Raw genomic sequence first — 21,425 nt, 5'->3', positions numbered from 1 at the left:
GTAGTAGGTTGATGTATGCACGGCGCGTAGAGAGAGGTTTGTACGTTCGGTAATGCATAATCAAGGTGTGGACCTGCACGCGGCCCACCGCTCGAGCACCTTATTCGGGGTTCAGCGCCAGCGCTCCTTCACCGTACATGCGGATTGGCGAGTCACAATACCCATAAAAAAGAAAAAACAGCGGGACAAAGGACTGTTTTATTCAGTGGCTGGTCCTCTCCTGCACTGCTTCTGTGGTTCTCGAAAGCGTAACAATAGGTTTCCCAAACCAGTGCTCCACTTCTTCTTTTGCAGAAGCTCCATATAACCCTCCGGTGTCCGGCCTTTTCCTCCTAACCGTTAGTGTTTATTCTGCCTGAGCCCGGTCCGGCGCTATACCCATCGAAAAAAAAGTCAAATCTGGCGGCTCCCAACCCAAAAAAATGACCGTCCTCAACGTCCCCGGCACCTTCAGCAAAAACGACTCCGATTCGGATAGTGACCATTCGTCCCTCTTCGACTCGGCCCCTTCCAGTCCCACGTCGTCCACAGCATTGAAGGAAGAACACAAACTCAAAAAACCCCCCAGCCACAAGTGTCCAACCGCTCCTGCCAAGACACCGGTAAACAATACGAATACCGTGCTTCATACCAAAACACCATCGAGGCCAACGTCCCAGTACGTAACACCTCCTCTTCCCATGGAGCGGTCCAGCGAGCCTGTCAGACTGCTCAGCTTGTTGAAGCCCCAGAATCCACGGAAAAAAATCGAACAACAACGCAGATACTCCCTCACGCTGGCAGACCTTCGGCTTCCTCCAGGCAAGCTCAATGCACAAAAGGAGTCCACCCGCCTCGAGTCTCGTGAACGGACGCTTTCTGCCAGAAAGCCGTCTCTGGGCCTGGTGCCTCGAGCCGCCAATTGGCAGATCCCTCCACATATCCATACCCAACGCCGGATGCACCTGAGTCCTCCTCTGAGAAGCAGCACATTGAGAAAGTCCAAGGAAGAGCTAGATCCTGCCAATGTGCTCAAGCTCAAGATCTCGTGCCGAGAGCTGCTAGAAGAGATTGTGGCGCTCAAGCTCCGCAAGGACCGGCTCCGGAGCACCAACGAGCTTGTGGATGTGATATTGTTCAAGCTAGCAGGCAAGTTGCCGTGCTCGAAAGATGGGGTGAAAATCGCCCTAGTGTTCCCGGACCTGACGCTTCCGGGCGTGACTCTCAAGAGCCCTGGTGGCCGGAGCAACAACTGTGAGTGTGAAGATTTCATGATGGGATACATCCAGGCGAAGAGCAAGATCTACGTCAGGGTCTCGTCGGGAAAGTAATGTAGATAGTTAGATGAGACACGAGAATACAAGATTTGGATAACTTTTTGGAGAGTTGCTGTAGAATTGCAATTGAGTGGATTGCAATGTGAATTGGAGGATTGCTTGGGTGTTTGTTTGTTTGTGGCCGTTGAGTGGTGATGATCGGAGTGTGGAATGGTTGCAACTATGCAGCTGATCGCGGTTTTTAACTTGGCTTGACAGCCTCACACAGAATGTGAAAACAAGGATGAGGCATAAAAAATTGGTTTCAGGGTGGAATGGACTGGGACAAGGAGGGGTGGCTGTAAAGGGGGTTGTTTCTGTTTGGAATGTTTTGAAACGGTGTATTTCGGTCTGTGGGGTATGGTTTGGGGGGTTCATTAGGAAGGGCTCAAATCGGAACTAATACAGGCATTGGCAGGACAACAGACCAAGGTTTCTGTTGTTTTCAACGGAAAGTAAAGGAAGGAGTTGAGGGGAAATTGATTTACGCCAAAACCGGACCAAATTGTCCTAATTAGCTGGTGCTGTACATCTATACTGGCTATCTATTTCATCAGCTATGCTCTTACGATGCCTGCTCAATTGCATGGTCAAAAGACGAACCCAATTTTTTATGAAATCCCATATCTACTACTTTTTAATCCCACAAACCAAAATCACAGGTCCGTGAATCCACTACCCCGGCAGGTTTGTCGATCCACGACGTCACAGTCCACCGTCCTGACGTATCTGCAATGAACCATCTAAGGATCCCCCAAAAGCTCCACAAAACGCTCCACAATGCCCACTACAATCAATGTCTTGTCTTCTGCAACGAAAGCGACGTTTCTAGAACACCCGCCCAATCCGGCATTACCGCCGCTTATCTGGAACATCGGTAGCAGCGCAAAACACGAACTAGGGCAAGTTTAAGAAGAATTCGGAAACAAGGCGCCGTTGGAAGAATCTTCACCACCCACAATGGGCCCACAAAGAAGAGGATCGTCAATAATGGAGCAGCGAATAAACAGCTGCGACCGGCATTGTAGCCCACGTTTTCAAGCGGCTATTCTAGATAACCAGCGTGATGCCACAACGAACGGGGTCCAGAGTTTTTGAAAACAAACAAGAGATCGGGATTTCTGGAAGATGTTTTGAATTTTACAGTAAAGCAGAGTTGTTGGTGATATCACTACAGCTGCTGCTATGGACCCTGCGCTTTCGCAGCCATCAACTGTCAAGCATAGACTAGAGTTGTAATGTCGAAAGCATACCGAGCTGATATGAAAATATGAAAAATTACAAAATAACCCATAGTACAAAATAACTCACATTACAAATAACTCATATTACAAAATAAATAACAAATATTGCATATTCTTCCATGAACAACCGCCTCACACTCCGGTCTCAAAACACGCGAAACAATCTCAACTACCAACTGCCCATGTTTTCCCAGCGCAGTCAAGCAGCCCTTTGAGTCCCAAGATGTCCGACATTTTCTCCATGGACGAGTACGACGTGACGCCCTTGGTGGACGGCATGCTGCGGCTCAACTACCGTCTTTTAGATGAACCCGAAGACCCAGACCCTTGTGAGCCTTCTTTATCAACTCCTCCTGCCCAGCCCATCCCTGTTGTGGTCGATTCTCCCGAGGATGCTTCCGATACCGTGCCTGATTTGCCACAGCACGGCGTGCCCATGAAGGTTCGGCGCAGAAGCAGCGTTTCTTCAGCGTACGAGGTGGAATTGGGCGAATCCTATGTTTCTTCGTCTTTGAAAACGTCCCATGTTTCCGGGTACAGACCGAAACTCAGCGACTTTGAACCAATCACCGTGCTTGGCCAGGGCTCCTACGGGAAAGTGCTTTTGGTCAGGGAACTGGCCACCGGGAAGCTTTTTGCTCAGAAACAGTTGCACAAGGCTTCTCTCATTATCAACGACAACGAGGTGCACCAGACAAACTACCAGCGGACGCTCAACGAGAAGTCCATTTTGGAAAAGGTGGCCCACCCTAATATTGTGAAATTGTACTATGCTTTCCAGGACCACAACAAGGTCTACTTGATTCTAGAGTATCTAGACGGCGGCGAGCTTTTCCACCATTTGGCTCAGCAGAAGTTCATGAGCGAGAAAGACGCCTCCTACTACATCGGCCAGATCGCCTTGGCCTTGCGTTATTTGCACAATTCCCTCAAGGTCATCTACCGTGACTTGAAGCCCGAGAATTGCATGCTCAACGCAGACGGGAACTTGGTACTTACCGATTTTGGTCTCTCAAAAGTGTCTTCCAGAGACGAGACGCGCCACTCCATGATTGGAACGGCCCAGTACATGGCGCCAGAGGTCATTTTGGGCAAGGAATACGATTTTTCTGTGGACTGGTGGTCCTTGGGCTGTGTTGCCTTTGACATGCTTACAGGTTCACCTCCATTCACTGGCCACACGAACGAGAAGATCATGGATAAGGTGGTGCACTCGAAGAAGTACTTGAAGTTTCCCTTTTACCTCTCCAGTGATGCCAAAGACCTTCTCAGGAAGCTCTTACAACCTGATCCGGCAAAGCGTCTTGACGTGGATGCCGAGTTTGAGAAGTTCAAAGGTCACAGGTTCTTCAGGCACTTGGACTGGCGTGACATCGAGAAGCCTCAGGAACAGGAAACTCCAATACTCCCACCAATCATGCCCATCATCACCGACCCCATTTTGGCAGAAAACTTCGACGAGGAGTTCACCGGTATGTCATTCACTCCACAAGACGCCAAGGGCCAGTTTCTCACAGGCAAAAGTCCCGGTGACATTTTGCACGTCAACGGCTTCACGTACACGAACGAGAGCTACTTGATGACAGCATTGAGAGAACGGGCAAATTGATAGATATATTTATTCTTTAGATGCTATAATTAAGATACAGCGGCACCATTCATGTGTATAGGTAGAACGCAACAAGGCCAGCGAAAGTTGCAGCTCTCACAGCAAAGGCCATGGGGATGTTGAACTTGTAAGACATTTCACTCTGATACTTGAGGAAATTCGTGCAAAACAAGTGGCTGACAAACATGCCAGCATATGCTGCAATCAAGGCCCCTGTGGAAAGGGATGCGTAGAATGGCAATGCAAGGGTCATGGTGGACACAAACTGAGCCAAGATAAGCTCAGCCGTGTATGCAATGAAGTAGAAGATGCTGAATTGCTCCAGAGTTACGCCAAACTTCTTGAAAATGGGATCCACCTGGTTTTGCGCAGATACCCACTCATCGTAGTTTGCATTGGAAAACTTGGCAAACTCGAAGAAGTCATGGCAGTTGTACTGGCGAGAGTAGGCGGGCTTGAACGATTGGGCCTCCAAATCGACAGTGTTGTAAAGTGGAAGCTTTTCGCCCGAAAGAAGAGAGGAAGTCTCGTTATTGTTCAAGCTGAACGTGGAGAACCTCTGCTTGATTTGCACCCGTTGGAGCCTGCGGTAAAAGGCCTGGGACTTGCGTCTCTCAAAAAACGTAATTGGAACCAACCAGCGGAACCATTTGAGAAAGCCCATCTTCGAGGACTTCAGAGAAGCCGAAGAGTTGGAGCCGTGAACAGGGTAGGTGGGGAGTTGACTTGTGGACGACGAAGTACGCAACATGGGGCAGCGTTGTGGACCAGGATCAGTCACTGCAGACTCAAACGAGCTGTCGGGATCAACTGAGTCCATCAGATGGTCAGCCGGGCCAATGAGGCCTTCGTAAGGGTTCTCGCTGTACTCCACAGATTCTTCGTCAGATGTCAAATGCAAGGTGTTCTTGGGCAGAACAGAGTACAAGCGGTCCATCACACTCAGGTGTGACAGCAGCGCCGACATGATGGGCATCAGCTTGCTCAGCACAAGGGACTTGTTTTTGCTGGAGAAGGAATTTAGATTAAATGAGGGTCCAGTTTCGATTTGTGGTTCTTCTGAACCGCTGGACCCAAGCGATGCCATTGAACCTCTGTGCTTGATTTTCGTAGGAGGAAGGGGAGCCAAGCGGCAGTCGTCCCAGATGGCCAAGTAACCGTAGAATTTACGATACAACAGCATCTGGTGTGGCGCATTGTGAAACAACGAAAGCACCACCACAAAGCACAGAAGCACCAGGGCGACGTTCAAAGCGTGATGTAGTACTGTTGACAGACCGCCCATACGGCTGGCAATAAATAATATGCAAAGTTTGATGGCTTCCACAAAGAGTGGTAACCAAAATAGCCTGATGGCACCTTTGGGAGGACCCTGCGGCAAAGTGGTGCCAGGCATGATAGCGGCTTTGACGACAAAGGCCAAAGCTGGGAAGATAAGTGTCAATATGGACACAACAATGACATTTTGATGGATATCAAACTCGGTAGGTAGTAGTAATAGGGTGCCACAGACGGCTAGGAAGAAAGCTAGCACCAGCGGCACCGCCACGTATAAATACGAGCCCCAAAGCATTCGAACCAGCGAAATATGAGAAAATAGTTGTAGGGACTTGGAAAGGTGGTTTTTGTATTTCTGTGGTGGGGTGTGGTTCTTTATATGTAGATTACTAAGACGCACTGCGGACGACCTGATAGGCTGAGAATGTGTCTCTCGGGGAATGTCAAGCAGAGCCGCGTGCAGGTCCGAGATACACTTTTCTAGATAAGTCGCTGACGCAAACAGTAGGAAAGAGACGGCTAAGGAAGGTGGAGCGATGAATGGTGGGGTGGGGCATGCTGGATCATGCATTAGGAGCTTTTTAAATGAGCTCACGGGGTGAAATTGTCCATTTTTGGAAACTTCAATAAATCCATGATTCGGGCTCTAACAAGTCGCTGACTGGTGCTACCTGGTCCAACATGGTCATCGTGAGTGACCCAGCCGTTGTAAAGTTGAGCCTGGTGGTCAATGGAGAATTCCACTTGTCCCCCGCCATTTTGTTGATGTATCAACGAAAAGCGGAAGGAGGCTTCACAAGAACGCCATCCAACCGTGAAATTTTCTTGCAAACTGTGGGGTACGTAATCCACAGCTCTCCAGAATACTTCAAGCTAATTTTAACCTGGAAGTTTGCGCTAGTGTGCTGCTTAATGGCTAATGCCAGGGTTCAGCAATAGAGCCGCCGCATGACTCGTGTCATGTGACCGCCCAGACTCCGGATCAAATGGCAAGAAGTCGTTCACCTCAGTTAACCCATCACCATCATGCCAGATTCGAAACGTGTGATTCCTCTCGAATCCAATCCTGACATCTTCAATTCCCTTGCACAGAAGATCGGCCTTACGCCCGTTCTTTTCTTCCATGATGTGTACTCTATCTCCGAACCGGATTTGGTTGCCCTCTTACCCCAGCCTGCCTTGGCTGTCATCATGTTGTTCCCGTTAACCAAGAATTACGAGGATTATCGTAAACTGGAAGATGCCAAACACAGCAATACCTCCGACCTGGTTTACTGGTTCAAGCAGACGATTGGCAATGGGTGTGGGTTCTATGCATTGCTCCACGCCATTGCCAACTTGCCCCACGACTTTATCATTGAAAATCTGGTCTTGAACAAATTGTTGCTTCTGCAAATTTCGTACGATCTGCTGGATGAGGAGAAAACCAAGTTGGTGGAGGCATTGGAGCAGAACATCCAGCTCGACGAGAACTATGGAGTTCAAGGCCAGACCGAGGCTCCACCTGCTGATGAGTCCATTGATTACCATTTCATAACCTATGTCAAAGGAAGTGACAACCACTTGTATGAATTGGACGGTAGGAGAACTGGTCCCGTGGATTTGGGAGAGAGCAGCGAGACTCATATCATTGTCGACCCCAAATTGGAGCAAAAGGTGAAATTTTACATGGAAAACACCGACGAAAAGCACAGAAATAACTTTGCTTTGTTGGCTCTCGCTCCTTCCATGTAAACATACCAGACATCTTTCCAGTCAATTGCCCCAAAAAACTTATCATGTAATGCCGGGTAAAATAATTTAGACCTGACCCTTGATGTCGATCCTTCTGTACTCGCCTTGCTCTAGTATGCTTAATATACGAGGCTTGGCTTGCGCAATATCAATGTCATTTCCGTTGACACAGCTAGTCAAGTTATGTGCCTTGAGGAATTCGTTAATGTCGATGCCGTCCACATCCAATGCTAATTGCACCCTCAAGTATTCTAGCGAGAGTTTTTTGAATGCTTTGCTTATAGTCGCGAGGGCCATAAACCTCTGTTTGGGCATGATGTTCCGCTTTAATAGCAACAAAGCCAGCGGAACTTCTTTGTATGAAAATTGACGATAGATTCTGAATATGTTGAAGTAGTCTCCACTTATAATGGCAGAAGACAAATCCAATGCAGGCCTGATCCACTTAGCATGGTAGGATTTATATTGCGTAGAAGGGTCGGTCCCAAGAAATCGAAGCCGTAGTTTATTGATCTCTGGGTTGTTACCTGTGATAATCATGTACAATATCTTGTACACGACGAACTCTGGTCTCTCGTACTTGGCTGTATCCATCTCATACAATGTGAATAGCTGGGATAAGCACTGGTTGAACTCACCAAGATCGTTGTTTTCAATGGCTATTCTTGCATGCGCTTGATAAACGTGGATGGTGAATTGGTTTTTCTTGTGTTGGATGGTCAAATCTTGACGGATGGCCTTAAGCTGATCGTTGATGTAAACGTACAGTAGGTTCTCTGAGTAGTAACGGTTCAACACAAAAGGCAAACATCTTTGAAGCACCACTTGGGGTCTGACATTGGCAGGATTAGGTTCAGAGGTGAGTCTGAGAAAAGACTTCTCTAGCGCCTTGGAGGTGCCAACAAAGGCTGCTCCAGCTGGAAGAGATACTGAAACTGGAGGAGGGCTTGAATAGGATCCGTTATCAGATGCAAATCTCTCCATACGCTGGCGCTTTCTTTGAGAAGAGTCGAATTGGCCTGCCACTCGTTTGTTGAGGCCGTTTTCTGGTGTAGGAGATGCATTTCGTGGCAGCGAGGGTCTCTCGATATCACTATCTGAGATATCGAAATCGACGATATGTGGAGGGATTACGCTTTTAGAGCCCACGACAGGAGCTGGGCTGACAAGCTTAGGTTTCGAGTCTGACTGAGTTGGTTTAGGGTCTGACTCAGTTTTCAGTTCTTGTGGAGCTGGAGCTTGGGACTGTGCTTCCAGAGACGAGTTGGAGGGAGAGGGGTCTGGCTCAGCAACTGGCTCCGTGAAAGGCACACCCGAGGTCTCGATCTCGAAATCGTACACCTCGGTATCTCCTTCAGCCGTCTCGCTGGTCTCTTCGTTAGTATCATCCTTGACAATCTTAACGTCCTCCATAGCGTCATCTACCTGAACGTCCGCGTCATCTTCCTGACCGTCTGGTTCTAGGTCAGAGCCTGTCATAGACACTTCTTCGTTGTTTTCGTCACTGGGGTCTTCGACAACTTCAACACTGTCTTCAGAGTATGCATCAGAGTTTGCGTCAACATCGATGATCGACTCAGCATCGCCCATGTCGTCGTCGTCGTCGTCGTCATCCTCACTCAGCGAGTATCCGGTGACAATGGGGCTGTTGCTTTCGAGGGTGACTCGTTCACCCGTGGTGAACTTTTCATGGGGGTAGTATATCTTACCGTTGATATGGACCTCCTTGCCCTGGGCCAATTGAGAAAGGTGGTGTGGCATGAGGTCGAGTCCTTTGCCCTTGACCTTTTTCACCACCTTGACATGGCTGACGTACTGCTTGATCGGTAGCATTCCTGGAGGCTTTGCCGCCTTGGGCTTCTTGTTTGGTTTTGAATTTGGAGGTACGTTTTTAGGAGGCACGTTTTTTGGGGCCTTCTTCTTGACGCCCTTTGGAACGCCCTTTGGAACCTTCTTGGGTTTGGGGGTTGGCTTGAAAACACCGTTTTCCTTCTGCTTGGGGTTCCCCGATTTCGGAGCATTGTTCTTTTTCGGTATAGCTGGGTTGGGCTTCCCATTCTGTGGAGGCCCCTTTTTCACAGGCTTGGGGTTTGGGGCTTTCTTCTTTGCTTTCGAAGCTGGAGGCTTCGCCATCTTACTATTGGCAGGTTTGGGGCCTTTCTTGTTGGGACCAACTTTTGGTTTTGTTTCTTTGGCAGACGACGGCCTTGAATTCGGCCCGGAGGACGATTCTTGTTTTATACGTACGGGTTTAGCTTCTTGTTTCACCAGAACCCCACCGGGTTCCTGTTTGATCATGGGATGTGGGTTTGAAAAAAGTAGGAGTATGTGCTCGATGATCCCCTACAGTGAAGCTTCAGGTGCAGTGCTGGGGTGGCTGCAAAATACGTAGACAAGGTGGTGCAAAGGGCGGTGTGAATTATTTCTTGAAAGAGGTTTTGGTTTGATTTAGGTAGATATATAGGGTTTGCTGGGAGTGGGTTGCAATTTCCAAGGGCGGGTTGCAGTTTCCTTGTTTGAGAGGTAAAGCTGAGAATGGCTTGACGAGAAAGGGTGATACTCATACTTCTGTGACGGGGCCAATTGACCAGGAAAAGACTTAGAAGTACAGAATGAAGAGACTTTTATGGTATAATTTGCTTTGTTGGTGTGATGGGTAGTTCATGATCTTGTGCACTGGCTTGTATGTCTAGTGTTACAGGCTCAATTGGGTATGTATTGCCATATACTATAAGCTTCATAGGACGCAATGAATGCTCAATTGACCATTTCTGACCAAGTTAGCTAATGTGGTGGGATGATCATCTTGTGTTGCTGTGGTTCTCCATTAGTTACACCTGAGAGTATCAAGGTGACCTTGAGACACAGAAGACCCCTAGAATCGCCAGTTGCCCACTTAAAGATATATTTCAACACAGAGATGTTCAATTACTGGCACCAATCCCAACGTCCTCAAGACTCAATGGGTGCACCACCACCTTGTGTTTGTGAAAAGCGTATATATTCAGCGTCGCTCTGTCTTGTACCTCTACCACCTCTACTACTTCCTTAGCAACAGTGAAAGGACTCAAGCCCACTTCTCGCTTAGTTATCTTTCACATTCCCAATAACTCAAAAACCTAACTCTATCGACGACTTCCCTAAAGACCTCTGATATCGATCATACAATGAGCTCACCAAATTCATTCTACTGGCACCTAGAGGGCTGCTATATTGAACAAGATGTACTTCAGTCTGTTTGGCTCAGCACTGGTGAACTCGTTACCGCTGATTTCCAAAAAATCCCAATATCCTGGGCCCCTGGTGAGTTTAGCTTTTTTGTGACCCAGCACTATTACGGGCATCAGTACTGGAACTCCAGAGTAATCGCTCAGACTATCTACCAGCATAAACTCCTCCTGAACCTCGAGAACAACATGAAGTGGAGAGCTTTTGTGGAAAATAGAAAAGCCAGTAGGTTGTCCAATGGCATCAGCATTCTCGAGACTTCGGATTACCAAAAGGATGTTCTGGATGGTCAAGAAAGCAGTCAAAAGCTGCTGCCCACCACCGACGAAACCAGTCCAGACGGTTCTCCAAAACAGAAGCTGCTCCAGCAAGTCAGTTTTTATCCATCTTTGCATGACGAAGCTGTGGACAAAAAGCAGAATAAGGAGAAAATGAAGAGAAGAGGTTTCAGAAATGCACCAAGGCGTTCTCTTCGTTTGAAGAACAAGGCCAAGGCAGCCAAGTTGGCCGCTCAATTGTTTAGATAACGTGTGACAGGAGCTTTTAATTAATTTTTGTAGTATCATTGGGGTTTCATTCATTAAAGCGGTTTAGTTAACTTTGTGTTAGTTCATGTACCTCGATAATATCACCAACTCTAGCGTACCCTAGGGCAGAATGTGAGACAAAATACATGCAATTTGTCCCAATCCGGGCGGAAATCTCCTGAACCCCCAAATCGAGAGAAAATGCTATAAAATATTATCTTGAGCCCGACTTTATTATCTAGCCTTAACTATGGGATTTCAAGTATTGGACTTTCCTTCGACAGAAGTGCATGAGTGACTACTGGACCTACTCTAGATGGACGAAAACCCACCCAAAAGCCAGACCAAATCCCTCTCTGAAGCTGTAACTACCGCTTTCGAACCCCATGAGATGACCATTTTGCTACGACCTTCCGCTCTCGAATTACCACAGATGACCAAACCCATATTTGTGACCATCCAGACAGCAGAATATTATTTCGTAGAAGGGCCCTTTGGACTATAAATCAACGTCCTTTCTCCCTAAATTCTTTTTCCTTATCCACCACTTATCAATCAAAAATGCCCGCCGTTTCTACCGCCAGCACTATCACCAAAGCATCTAAGAAGAAGAGTTTCCCTAAGAAGTCGTCCACTGACAGAGGCTGCCTCAAGGAAAGTGACGCCCACATTAGGGAGAAAAAATTGAAGGACAAGAAGAGAAAGCGTTCTCAGAGAAAGCGTTCTACTAAGAACCCCAAGGAGGACAAGAAGGAGCCTTCTAAGGAAGACGTCTCCAAGTCCACCCCAGCTCAGGCTTCCAAGCCTGTTGAGCCCACCAAGGAAACGAAGAAGTCCAAGAAGTTCCTCTCCAACGAGGGCGACTGCTACTACCCTTCCCACTTCTTCACTTTCCAGCTCATTTTTGAGGACTTTGTGCCTCTCAACCCAGGTCAGACTTCTTACCTTGAGCTCTACTTGGCCCAAAAGAAGGAAGAGTGTCCAGAGGTTCAGGAAACTTCCGAGCCCGAGGTCATTCCTGTTCAGCACTTGCCTGAACCAGTCAACCCAATTCAGGAAACTCCAGAACAGGTCATCAACCCAGTTCCAGTTCAGGAAACTCCAGAAGCCGAGGTTACCATAACTCCAGCAATTTCCCCTAAGCTCGAGGTTTCTAACAATGTCCAGGCCGCACCTTTGCCCTTGGACTTTCCCGTTTTCAAGACTTGGTCGTCTTTGTCTCAGACTGAAAAGACCTACTACCCAGGCGACTTTCTCCACTTCAGAAAGTCCCTCAAGGAAGAGGAAATTTCCTACCTTCCCAAGGATTTCTACTTCTGGCAGGACGCTGTGTCCGAGAAGCCTGAAGAGTCCTTCACCATCGAAGACTTTTTCGAATTCCGTCTCGTTCTTGACGAGCTTGTGCCTCTCAATGCAATGAAGAAGAGAACCCCAAAGACAAAGAGGGTCATCCTCGTTGATGACGGACACCTTTTTGTCACCGACTTTTTCAGCTTTCAGCACATTGTTGATGGGCTCGAGTCGCTCGAGGGGCAGTTGTCTGACTACGATTTCTGCTTGCGTGAAGAGCACTTTGAGTTGTACTCCAGAGGAGAACCAGAACCACAACCACAGCCAGAACCACAACCAGAGCCACAGCCCGTGAAGACTCAGGAGGTCTACTTCCCCGAAGACTTCTGCAACTTCTTCCAGCTCTGGACTTCCACTCCCAAGTACAACAAGGTTTTCCTTCCAAATGACTTTTTCTTTTGGAAGGACGCCACAAACGATGAAGATACTCCTTCATTCTTGCCACGGGACTTTTTCCACTGGCAGAGTATCACCAACGAAAAGAGCAGCGAGTCCTTCCTTCCCCTGGACTTCTGCTTCTTTCAAGACATTATCAAGTCTATCGAGCCAGTACCTGAGGTACACCCTAAGGCTCCAGACAATAATGTGAAGAGGAAAGAGACCAACTCCAAGCTTCCCCTGGAGTCCACCTCATCCTCCAAGCCCTGCTTCGTGCAGCCCAGCAAGCAGTCCAAAAAGAAGGCACGTTCTTCAAAGGGAAAGAACCGCAATAAGAAGACGCAGGTTCCCTTTGAACTTGTTTTCGAACCAGCACCTCCGGTTCCCGCTGCTTACGAGCCGATGCATGAGCTGGATAGCTCTGCACGTTCCTCGTTGCTTGATTTGTTTGAGTACGAGGACGAGTTTTATGAACCAGACTTCACCCTAGCCAAGGGAGCTAAGTGGAAGTACTGAGGTGTGCCACCTTCAGTTCAGGAAACTATAAAGAAAATATATATATAAAAAAAAGAAAAAAAAAAAAAAGCTTTGTAGAAGGACTAGAGGTGGCAGTCTGGGATGTTCCTCATGTACTATGCTCATGGTTTATTGTTCGTACAACGAGAGTCCGTATAACCTCCGTTTAGAAAATGACTTTAAAGAGGCAATTTAATGCTGAGCAAGGGAGATGATGAACAAGAGAGAGATGTCATTTGAGCAATTTCTTAATAGTATTAAGGGTCCCCGGACCACGCATGCGGATTCATATACCGAGAGATTAGACGAAAGTAGTTTCTCAACCATTAGCCAGAATCAGCAAAAACCAAATTTTTGTCTTAAGCACATTCATGCAAATGTTCATGACTTTGCTGAATCGGTCCCGTAGAAGAAAATACTATTGAGTTTCGGATCACAAAGGTGGATCGATACAATCTGGCTGCATATTTACGAGGAACAGCGAGCTATATGCACACCCTACATGAAACGTAAACAGAACCCTTTGCAACCGAACACCCGAGGTGGTTCCCCAATACGGTTGGGGGAACATACAACTTTGAGGTAAGCTAAATTCGATAGATTACTTTTGAAGGTTTTCATGCACTGCCCGCTTGGAATTGCCCTTTTGGGCTGCACAACAAGAAGGAGCGGACCAAACCATTCCCAAGAAAACAAGAACAGCCACCACTCCAACCAGAAATTTGCAACTAAACTCATATTTTCATCGCTTTCACCATTTACGTTGATTGGCCACCAAAAATTCCACAAAACCAACCATATCGGTCTCCAGAACATCCATATTCTACACCACAATTCCAATCAATTCCCCCAAATGGTCACCCAAAACCAGTGCTTGAAAAATGGAATCTTACCCTCTGCTCAATTGACCACAATATCCACCAACATCCTCCTGGACCACCCGGTCCCCTTGCCCAAAATGCCCCACAAACGCAAAACCACAACAATTGAATCCAAAAATATTAAAAATCCAAATCCACCCAAAATATCCCACCCAGCGAATGGCGCACCTTTATCCTCAATCGCTCTCGGCTAGCACCCTGGATGCTTCCGGATTGGTCCCGAGACGCACTCCGAAAGTGCCACCCCTCTGGGAATTTCGGCCCCTTTCCCAAATTCTATATAAGTTCTTCCATTTCTCAAAATCAAATTCCAAAAACATCCTCCCATTTGCTTCCCCTGAAAGTCCACACTGAACCCTCCTGTCTGAGACTCCCCCACATGCAGAGCACCAGGTGAGGTATCTGATCTGCTCCTACTACTCTTCCAGAACCACATCACGAAACACCCTAACGCCGATGAAATCCGCCATATTTCTGGAGCAGGAGCGGCCTTCTAAACCCCGAGGGTTTCGCCGTTCGCTTTCGCTGAAAAAGGCAAAGTCTCTGCTGCCCTTTTCGCCGTCTACAGCACCTTCCAACTCGCCAGCACCTACCACGCCCGTTCTGGCTCCCAAGACGTTGCCGTGGAACGTCGACGATATGGTATCGCTGTACGTCACGCTGGGACAGCTACCGCAACTTCTCTCGCCGACATTGCCACCCCAATTCGCCAAACCAGACTTTATGGGGTCCTACGAAAACGACGAAAACGACCCGTCTGATAACGACGACGAGCCGTCCAGACTGAGCAATGGCTCGGATATCGACAACTTGCCCATTCTGCTTCTTTCGCCCACGCTACCGACGATGTTCGAGCCCAAGGCGGAAAACACGCCTGAGGTTCAGGGGAAACTGCCCAAGAAGGCTTCACCCAGGGGCAGGGTGCGTTTCATCAACAAACTCAGCGACCCGAAGAAGCCACGTTTCCTCGTTAGAATGTCGCTACCGCTGGCGGCGCTCAGAAACGTTCACCCTAAACCGCTCAAGGGGTTGGGCATCATAGAGGCTGGCTCGAAACCCAGCAGCCCTGGCCAGAAGAAGGAGCCGGTGCTTTTCTGGCAAAAACAGGCCAAATCCGCCAGCGCCCATGCTGACCGCGTCAGGGCCAAAGACCCGCTTTTCTCCGTCGTGATCCAGTTCGACTGGATGCTCTGCCTAGCGATTGCTAGTGACTACGAGGAAAAGGCCACAAGCAGCAGCGCCGAGCGCATCTGGGGCGTCTACGTTGACGGCATCCCGCCGTTTGTTTCTCGTATCGAGAAGTACATCAAGACACACAACGTCCAGGACAAGAAAAAGGCGTATTTGACGTTTCTTGTGGGCGTTCTCACCAACCTCAAAGCGCTTGCAATCAAGCGTATAACCAAGAGTCTCCGGAACGCTGCCGAGACTCTGGACTCCAGAAACAAGACCGTCGAGCTTCAAGCTCAAATCATCGACCACCATCAAACAATTTCAGAAACACTCGCTGAAGCACAATCGTTTTTCACACTTTGCCCTTCTCCATCCACAGTTTTCCCCAAAAGCTGGCACAATAGAGCCACGCCGGTTCAAAAAGCCAACACCGATCTACCGCTTCATCCAGCTCTGGACAAGTACTACGCTCCTCTAGGGTGCTACTCAGACCTACGGGATGCCTGTGGATATCTATATTGCTGTCTCCGGGAGTTCATGGAGGTATACGGTTCGGAAGTGAATGAGGGTAATAAGTACACCTTCCAGTCGGGAAAGAAATATAGCTAATCTATTTTTTGGGTCTGGCCATGTACTTTGACTTGTAGATCCAGCTATTGCCAATATCCTTTTTGCCAAAAAGCTCTGCGAGACGTAGCCAGGCAGCGGATTTGTGGAAATCTTTTTTATAATGTTTTGATTTTGTGCCCCAGATCTCGCCTAGTTTCACCATCGAGTGTGAAAAGCCCAACGATGCAGCTTTGCTGAGAAGTTGAATGGCGGATATGGTGTCCTTAGCTGGCAAGCCTGAACCGACAAGAACAGCCTCGCCAAGTAAATGGTAGGCAGCAGCGAGCGTATTGTTATCTTTATTGTTGAGGGTGATGATTTTGGAAATGACGGAGGAGCTCATTCCCAGGAATTCGTCGTACAAGTCGAATGGGTCCACAGCAGCTGATGTCTGTTTGCACACCATTCTGACCAAGTCCTGTGGTTGGAGCTCATGGAGCCTTTTGACGTAGTTGTTAAGCGAAGGTGGGTCCACAGGGTTGGTTTCGACAATCTGCGATACGAGAACGCACCGACATAGCCACTTGATGTAGGAAGTTTCATTTTTTTTGACACCGAGGCCGAACCGGAGGGCCATGGCGTATAGATACATTGCTTTTGGGTAGTTGTTGGGCGCATTGCCGATGATTTGTAGCTGGTACAGCGCTTCTCTGTCGTTGTGGTTTCTTAGCAGAAGCGCCTGTTTGACCATGGATTCGTATGCGGGGTTGAATTTTGCGTTGGGGTTGAAAATGGGCACTTCCACGGAAGACGTGGACGTCTGTGACGAGCCCGAGGCCAGCCTTTTGCCGTAATCTGGCTTCAATGGAGCGTGCACGGGTATTTTGGGCAGTTGAGAAGGTGAAATGGTATCCAGAGAGCCGTCAGTATCGAGCGACTTCCGCTCAGACTCGGACTCAAAGCTTCCGGGCATTTTTAAGGATCCAGCAGAGTCAGCCGAGGCCAGCGATTGTGACCTTTGCGCCGTATTGAGCCGAGTGAACAGACTATTGGGAGAATTCACATCGGCATGGAACGAGTCCACAGAAGCACCAGGCCTCTCGAAAGGCTGCCTGAACGGCGCAGTTCCGACGTTTTGCACGGGCACACGGCTGCTTGAAGACGTGCTTTGGGAGCTCAAGGTCCTCATGGGTGGTCTGTGAGCTGCGCTTTTCATTCTGTTCAAGCTGATCGCCGACGAGGCCCGGACCGGTTTAAAGCGGGGATCGCCACCACCAACATTGGGCAAACCTCCCAGCTGAAGCAGCAGCGGCAGCAGGGCCTCCTCTCCATCATCATCAAGACCCAAACGGTCCAATAGGCGTCCAGTAGACTGGATCAGGGCGTAGGATTCTCGTCTTCGAAGGAAATCCTCATCGTAGTCTTCGCTGTCCAAATCTAGACGATCAAGCAAGCGGCCTGAAGTGGACACGGAGTCGAAGGAGTAGATGGAGGCTGTATCTGACGGTCTCTTGTTCAGTTTGTCCGATCTGAGGTCTTTGGCAATTTCCTGTTCGAGCCTGTGCAATGGCAGCTCCATGGAGTTGGCAAGGCCCTTATTTCCGTACGGGACGTTTTCGGGCGGCATTGCCAGCGAGTGGATGTGGAAAAAGGGAAGAACCAGGTGGTGGAGTGGTTGAGTTTCAAGCTGTGTGGAGTACGGGCCCGAGTCACGTGATCCCAACCAAAACAATCCCAAAATTCCACCATTCCCACAGGATTTAGTGAATTTGGGGAGAGGATTCGAATTGGGAGGGTCGAATAATGTTGAGTGGATTATCATTATTGAAAATTCGAACGTTGGGCGTGATATCAAACAGGTGATCCTGGTGAGGGTACCACGACGTGGATGCATACACCCAAACAATGGAAGATTTGGTTTTTTTGTAAAATTGCAAAATCCACGATTCTTGCATTATTGTGAATCAAAGTTTGCCCCCCTTTTGTGTATAAACATCCCTTTTGTGTGGACTTTTTCTGGTCTGGTCGGCTCGGCTTCTTGACGTCAGTGAGGATCGACAACAATGCTATCGGAGCCAAGACGGAACTGATTTGGAAAACAAGGAAGTGCAAAGCAAAAGTTGAAAAAATGGTAAGCTTTTTGGAATTTTTCTCATTGAAGGGTTTTCAGAGCTCAGACAATGTGGTGCATGGAATTGGCTGGTTTACCAGATATGGAGCGGACCCTTGTAATGACGTCAGTGTTGATATGGCTGCAAGATCCGGCTGGAGCACCTGTTTAGACGGCCAATTAATACACTCTATCGATTGATCCCATCATCGCCATTTGGCCAATCACACAAAGCAAAAAGGAATGGCTTATAAAAATAAAAAATCTCCCAGATTCACCCAAAACCCGCTACGACCGTTATCTGCTGCAAAATGTGTAAAAGCAGCCGCTAGGCCCCTGAGCTCCAATAGGCTTTGTGAGGTGCCGAAATTAGCCCCTACGGAATGCCAATGTTGCAATATTGGCGGCGCCACAGAAACGACGAGAAGCGATATGGTCTTTTGATGGAGATGGTTTGATGAAGTCTCCGAAAAAGGCCCCGTCGCTGTCAAAACGCAAACGCTACTAATTTCGGCGTTTCGGCGCAAATCGCCGTAAAAACCACCCGTTTTATCGGAGCTTCTCGTCAATGTGGATTCTCGATATTGGCGCACAGCGTCAGCGCAAATGGTCTCTGACCGTTGCGTTTCAGATTCCGTTTTGGCCCGAAACAAGCGAAGCTATTTGCTCAAGCTATCTAAAAAAACAATCCCTCGAATCAACGGCGTTTTTTTCTTTTTCGTTTTTGTGAACCCCCCCAGAATCATCAACTAGTGCCGCTCCACTGTATGGCGCGCAGATTCCATACTTTAGATTACACCTTCTTCAGAAACACCATCTCCAATTTCCCACAATGGACGTCATCGCCCCTCACCGCCCGCAGTCCCTGCCTGAGCGGGACCCCTCCACGTTGCTGAACTATTTTCAGTTCAAAGTTCACCACACAAAGTTGGATTTCACGGTCGACTGGGAAAAGAAGATTCTCCACGGAAAGGCCAACATCGCGTTGGAGACGCTTGAAGACGTGGAAAGTGTGATTTTGGACTCGTCGTACTTGGACGTGAAGAGCGCCGCTGTTGACGGCAAGAACGCTGCTTTCAGTTTCGGCGAAAGAGGCATTTTGGGCTCGGAATTTAAGATCGAAGCCAAGATCCCCAAGAACACCAAATTCAACGTGGATCTCGTGTGGAACACGACAGACCAGTGCACGGCGTTGCAGTTCCTCGAGAAGGACGCCACCGACGGCAAGAAAGAGCCATACTTCTTCTCCCAGTGTCAGGCGATCCACGCCAGAAGTCTCTTCCCATTCTTCGATACGCCTGCGGTCAAATCGTCCTACTCCTTCTCCGTGGAGCTGAAACTCCCCGCTTTGATGAGCGGAAGACCCGCCTCCGTGGACGGCAACATCTACAAGTTCGAACAGCCCATCCCCATTCCATCGTACTTGGTTGCAATTGCCTCTGGTGACATCACCAAATTGCCCATTGGCCCCCGTTCCCACGTCTACAGTGAGCCCAGCAGGGTCCAGGCGTGCCAGCACGAGTTTGAGCACGACATGGAGAACTTCTTGCAGGCTGCAGAGAAGTTGGTGTTTCCATACGAATGGGACCAGTACGATGCGCTTGTGTTGCCGCTGAGTTTTCCTTACGGCGGTATGGAGAACCCCAATGCCACTTTTGTGACCCCTACGTTGATCAGTGGCGACAGAGAGAACGTGGACGTTGTGGCCCACGAGCTTGCCCATTCGTGGTCTGGAAACCTTGTCACCAACTGTTCGTGGGAGCACTTTTGGCTTAACGAGGGCTGGACCGTCTACTTGGAGAGACGTATTCAAGGAGCTATCCACGGCGAGGCCACGAGACACTTTTCGGCCATTATCGGATGGTCCGATTTGGAAAACAGCATCAAAGCCATGGGCGACTCAGCAGAAAGATACTCCACGTTGGTGCAAGACTTGAAGGACCGCAGCGACCCTGACGATGCATTCTCCACCGTTCCATACGAAAAGGGATCCAACTTGCTTTTCCTCATTGAACGCACCGTCGGTGGTAAAGAAGTGTTTGACCCATTCATTCCTCACTACTTCAACAAGTTCAAGTACTCGTCGCTCGACACCTACCAGTTCATGGATACACTTTATGCATTCTTCAAGGACCACAAGGAAAAGCTCGATCTGATCGACTGGGAGCTGTGGCTCTATAAGCCTGGCATGCCACCTGTGAAGCCTGATTTCGACACCACCTTGGTTGACCAAGTCTACAACTTGGCGGACCGCTGGATCTACGCCACGCGTAACAACGACGACTTGACCAAGCTCTTCAAGCCTTCTGACATCGAGGGCTTCACCGCCAACCAGTCTGTCGTTTTCTTGGAAACCATGTCTTCCTTCAACAAGCTTGACAATTTCAAGTGGAAGGACTTCAGAGGCGCCTTGCATGTTCTTGACCAGGTGTACCACGCGTATGCCACATCGTCCAACGCTGAAGTTCTTTTCCGTTGGTTCGCTTTGCAAGTTGGTGGAGAGAACAGAAGATTCTACGACCAGCTTGGTGAGTGGCTCGGCACGGTTGGCAGAATGAAGTTTGCTAGACCTGGATACAGGCTTTTGGCCAGCGTCGACTACGACCTTGCAGTGAGCTATTTCAAAAAATTTGAGTCTCGTTACCACCCCATTTGCAGAGCCATGGTGAAGAAGGACCTCAACTTGTAACGGCTGCAAATTTTGGTGCACGGGTGTCCTGTCATGGCGCGGTTCTCGATAGCCTCATTCAAAGAAAAACACATAGACCTCCTCATTAAATATGTCTGGCCTCACGATTCCCTACGTTCCAGTATGTTGATATCTGATTCGAACTCTTTCCCATTTTGCTTTGTATACTAACCTCAGCTTTCCAATCTCTCTGAGAGATTCACGATGGAGAGACTCAGAAGCGACGTGTCCTATCTTCAAGGAACCGTCTCCAAACTCAAGCCTCCACAGGAGTTCTTTGATTTCAGAAGACTCTCGAAGCCTGCTGACTTTGGTGAGATCCAGTCTCGTGTCGGCTACAACTTGGGCTACTTCCAGGCCAACTACATTTTGATCGTTTCAGCCTTGAGCATCTACGCCCTTATCACGAATTTGTTGTTGCTTTTCGTGATCGCTTTCGTCGGTGTGGGTGTCTTTGGTATCATGAAGTTGAACGGCGAGGACTTGGTTTTGCCCGTTGGACGTTTCAACAGCTCTCAGTTGAAGTTGGGTTTGATCTGCGTGGCTGTTCCCTTGGGTTTCTTGGCCAGTCCCATCTCCACGATGATGTGGTTGATTGGTTCGCTGGCTGTGTGTGTTTTGTCCCACGCCTCTTTCATGGAGAAGCCGATCGAGACTGTGTTCGAGGAGGAGGTGTAGGAAGCGGGATTCTTATAAATACGGATTGGAATAATATTTAACAGCAGGCTAGGATGTAGAGAGAGGGTTTTGCAAGCGTGAAGTTGATTGAACGCGTTATATCTCGAAGCTTGGTTTGACAGGTAATTTTTCACCATGTCCGAGAGCACAATGAACTTTAAGGCTTACAAGTAACTGGTGATGATG

General features: G+C 48.6%; 11 protein-coding genes across 11 annotated transcripts; 8 read left to right on the top strand and 3 right to left on the bottom strand.

The window, feature by feature from the left end:
* Positions 1–422: 422 nt before the first annotated feature.
* On the top strand, positions 423–1,310 carry C7M61_003003 (uncharacterized protein; the record flags this gene model as incomplete). The annotated part of the gene is made up of 1 exon (XM_024858359.1): positions 423–1,310. One exon carries the CDS (start codon positions 423–425, stop codon positions 1,308–1,310), a length of 888 nt encoding a protein of 295 aa, XP_024713269.1.
* A 1,452-nt stretch (positions 1,311–2,762) lies between these two features.
* C7M61_003002 (putative protein kinase) lies at positions 2,763–4,148 on the top strand (the record flags this gene model as incomplete). The annotated part of the gene is made up of 1 exon (XM_024858358.1): positions 2,763–4,148. One exon carries the CDS (start codon positions 2,763–2,765, stop codon positions 4,146–4,148), a length of 1,386 nt encoding a protein of 461 aa, XP_024713268.1.
* Positions 4,149–4,197: 49 nt separating this feature from the next.
* C7M61_003001 (uncharacterized protein) lies at positions 4,198–5,721 on the bottom strand (the record flags this gene model as incomplete). The annotated part of the gene is made up of 1 exon (XM_024858357.1): positions 4,198–5,721. One exon carries the CDS (start codon positions 5,719–5,721, stop codon positions 4,198–4,200), a length of 1,524 nt encoding a protein of 507 aa, XP_024713267.1.
* A 731-nt stretch (positions 5,722–6,452) lies between these two features.
* On the top strand, positions 6,453–7,160 carry C7M61_003000 (ubiquitin-specific protease; the record flags this gene model as incomplete). Its single annotated transcript, XM_024858356.1, has 1 exon — positions 6,453–7,160. The coding sequence occupies one exon, from the start codon at positions 6,453–6,455 to the stop codon at positions 7,158–7,160; it is 708 nt and encodes a 235-aa protein (XP_024713266.1).
* Positions 7,161–7,226: 66 nt separating this feature from the next.
* On the bottom strand, positions 7,227–9,293 carry C7M61_002999 (uncharacterized protein; the record flags this gene model as incomplete). The annotated part of the gene is made up of 1 exon (XM_024858355.1): positions 7,227–9,293. The coding sequence occupies one exon, from the start codon at positions 9,291–9,293 to the stop codon at positions 7,227–7,229; it is 2,067 nt and encodes a 688-aa protein (XP_024713265.1).
* Positions 9,294–10,327: 1,034 nt separating this feature from the next.
* C7M61_002998 (uncharacterized protein) lies at positions 10,328–10,915 on the top strand (the record flags this gene model as incomplete). Its single annotated transcript, XM_024858354.1, has 1 exon — positions 10,328–10,915. The coding sequence occupies one exon, from the start codon at positions 10,328–10,330 to the stop codon at positions 10,913–10,915; it is 588 nt and encodes a 195-aa protein (XP_024713264.1).
* A 561-nt stretch (positions 10,916–11,476) lies between these two features.
* C7M61_002997 (uncharacterized protein) lies at positions 11,477–13,159 on the top strand (the record flags this gene model as incomplete). The annotated part of the gene is made up of 1 exon (XM_024858353.1): positions 11,477–13,159. One exon carries the CDS (start codon positions 11,477–11,479, stop codon positions 13,157–13,159), a length of 1,683 nt encoding a protein of 560 aa, XP_024713263.1.
* Positions 13,160–14,496: 1,337 nt separating this feature from the next.
* C7M61_002996 (uncharacterized protein) lies at positions 14,497–15,779 on the top strand (the record flags this gene model as incomplete). The annotated part of the gene is made up of 2 exons (XM_024858352.1): positions 14,497–15,746; positions 15,773–15,779. 2 exons carry the CDS (start codon positions 14,497–14,499, stop codon positions 15,777–15,779), a joined length of 1,257 nt encoding a protein of 418 aa, XP_024713262.1.
* A 44-nt stretch (positions 15,780–15,823) lies between these two features.
* C7M61_002995 (uncharacterized protein) lies at positions 15,824–17,389 on the bottom strand (the record flags this gene model as incomplete). Its single annotated transcript, XM_024858351.1, has 1 exon — positions 15,824–17,389. One exon carries the CDS (start codon positions 17,387–17,389, stop codon positions 15,824–15,826), a length of 1,566 nt encoding a protein of 521 aa, XP_024713261.1.
* A 1,315-nt stretch (positions 17,390–18,704) lies between these two features.
* LKH1 (bifunctional aminopeptidase/epoxide hydrolase) lies at positions 18,705–20,561 on the top strand (the record flags this gene model as incomplete). The annotated part of the gene is made up of 1 exon (XM_024858350.1): positions 18,705–20,561. One exon carries the CDS (start codon positions 18,705–18,707, stop codon positions 20,559–20,561), a length of 1,857 nt encoding a protein of 618 aa, XP_024713260.1.
* Positions 20,562–20,765: 204 nt separating this feature from the next.
* C7M61_002993 (uncharacterized protein) lies at positions 20,766–21,239 on the top strand (the record flags this gene model as incomplete). The annotated part of the gene is made up of 1 exon (XM_024858349.1): positions 20,766–21,239. The coding sequence occupies one exon, from the start codon at positions 20,766–20,768 to the stop codon at positions 21,237–21,239; it is 474 nt and encodes a 157-aa protein (XP_024713259.1).
* Between the last annotated feature and the right edge of the window lie 186 nt (positions 21,240–21,425).

This window comes from Candidozyma pseudohaemuli, assembly GCF_003013735.1.
Source record: "Candidozyma pseudohaemuli strain B12108 chromosome Unknown scaffold00007, whole genome shotgun sequence".
In the NCBI taxonomy this organism is placed as follows: Eukaryota; Fungi; Ascomycota; class Pichiomycetes; order Serinales; family Metschnikowiaceae; genus Candidozyma; species Candidozyma pseudohaemuli.
Note: the sequence above shows the minus strand (reverse complement) of the source record. Positions and strands in the feature narration are given on the sequence as shown.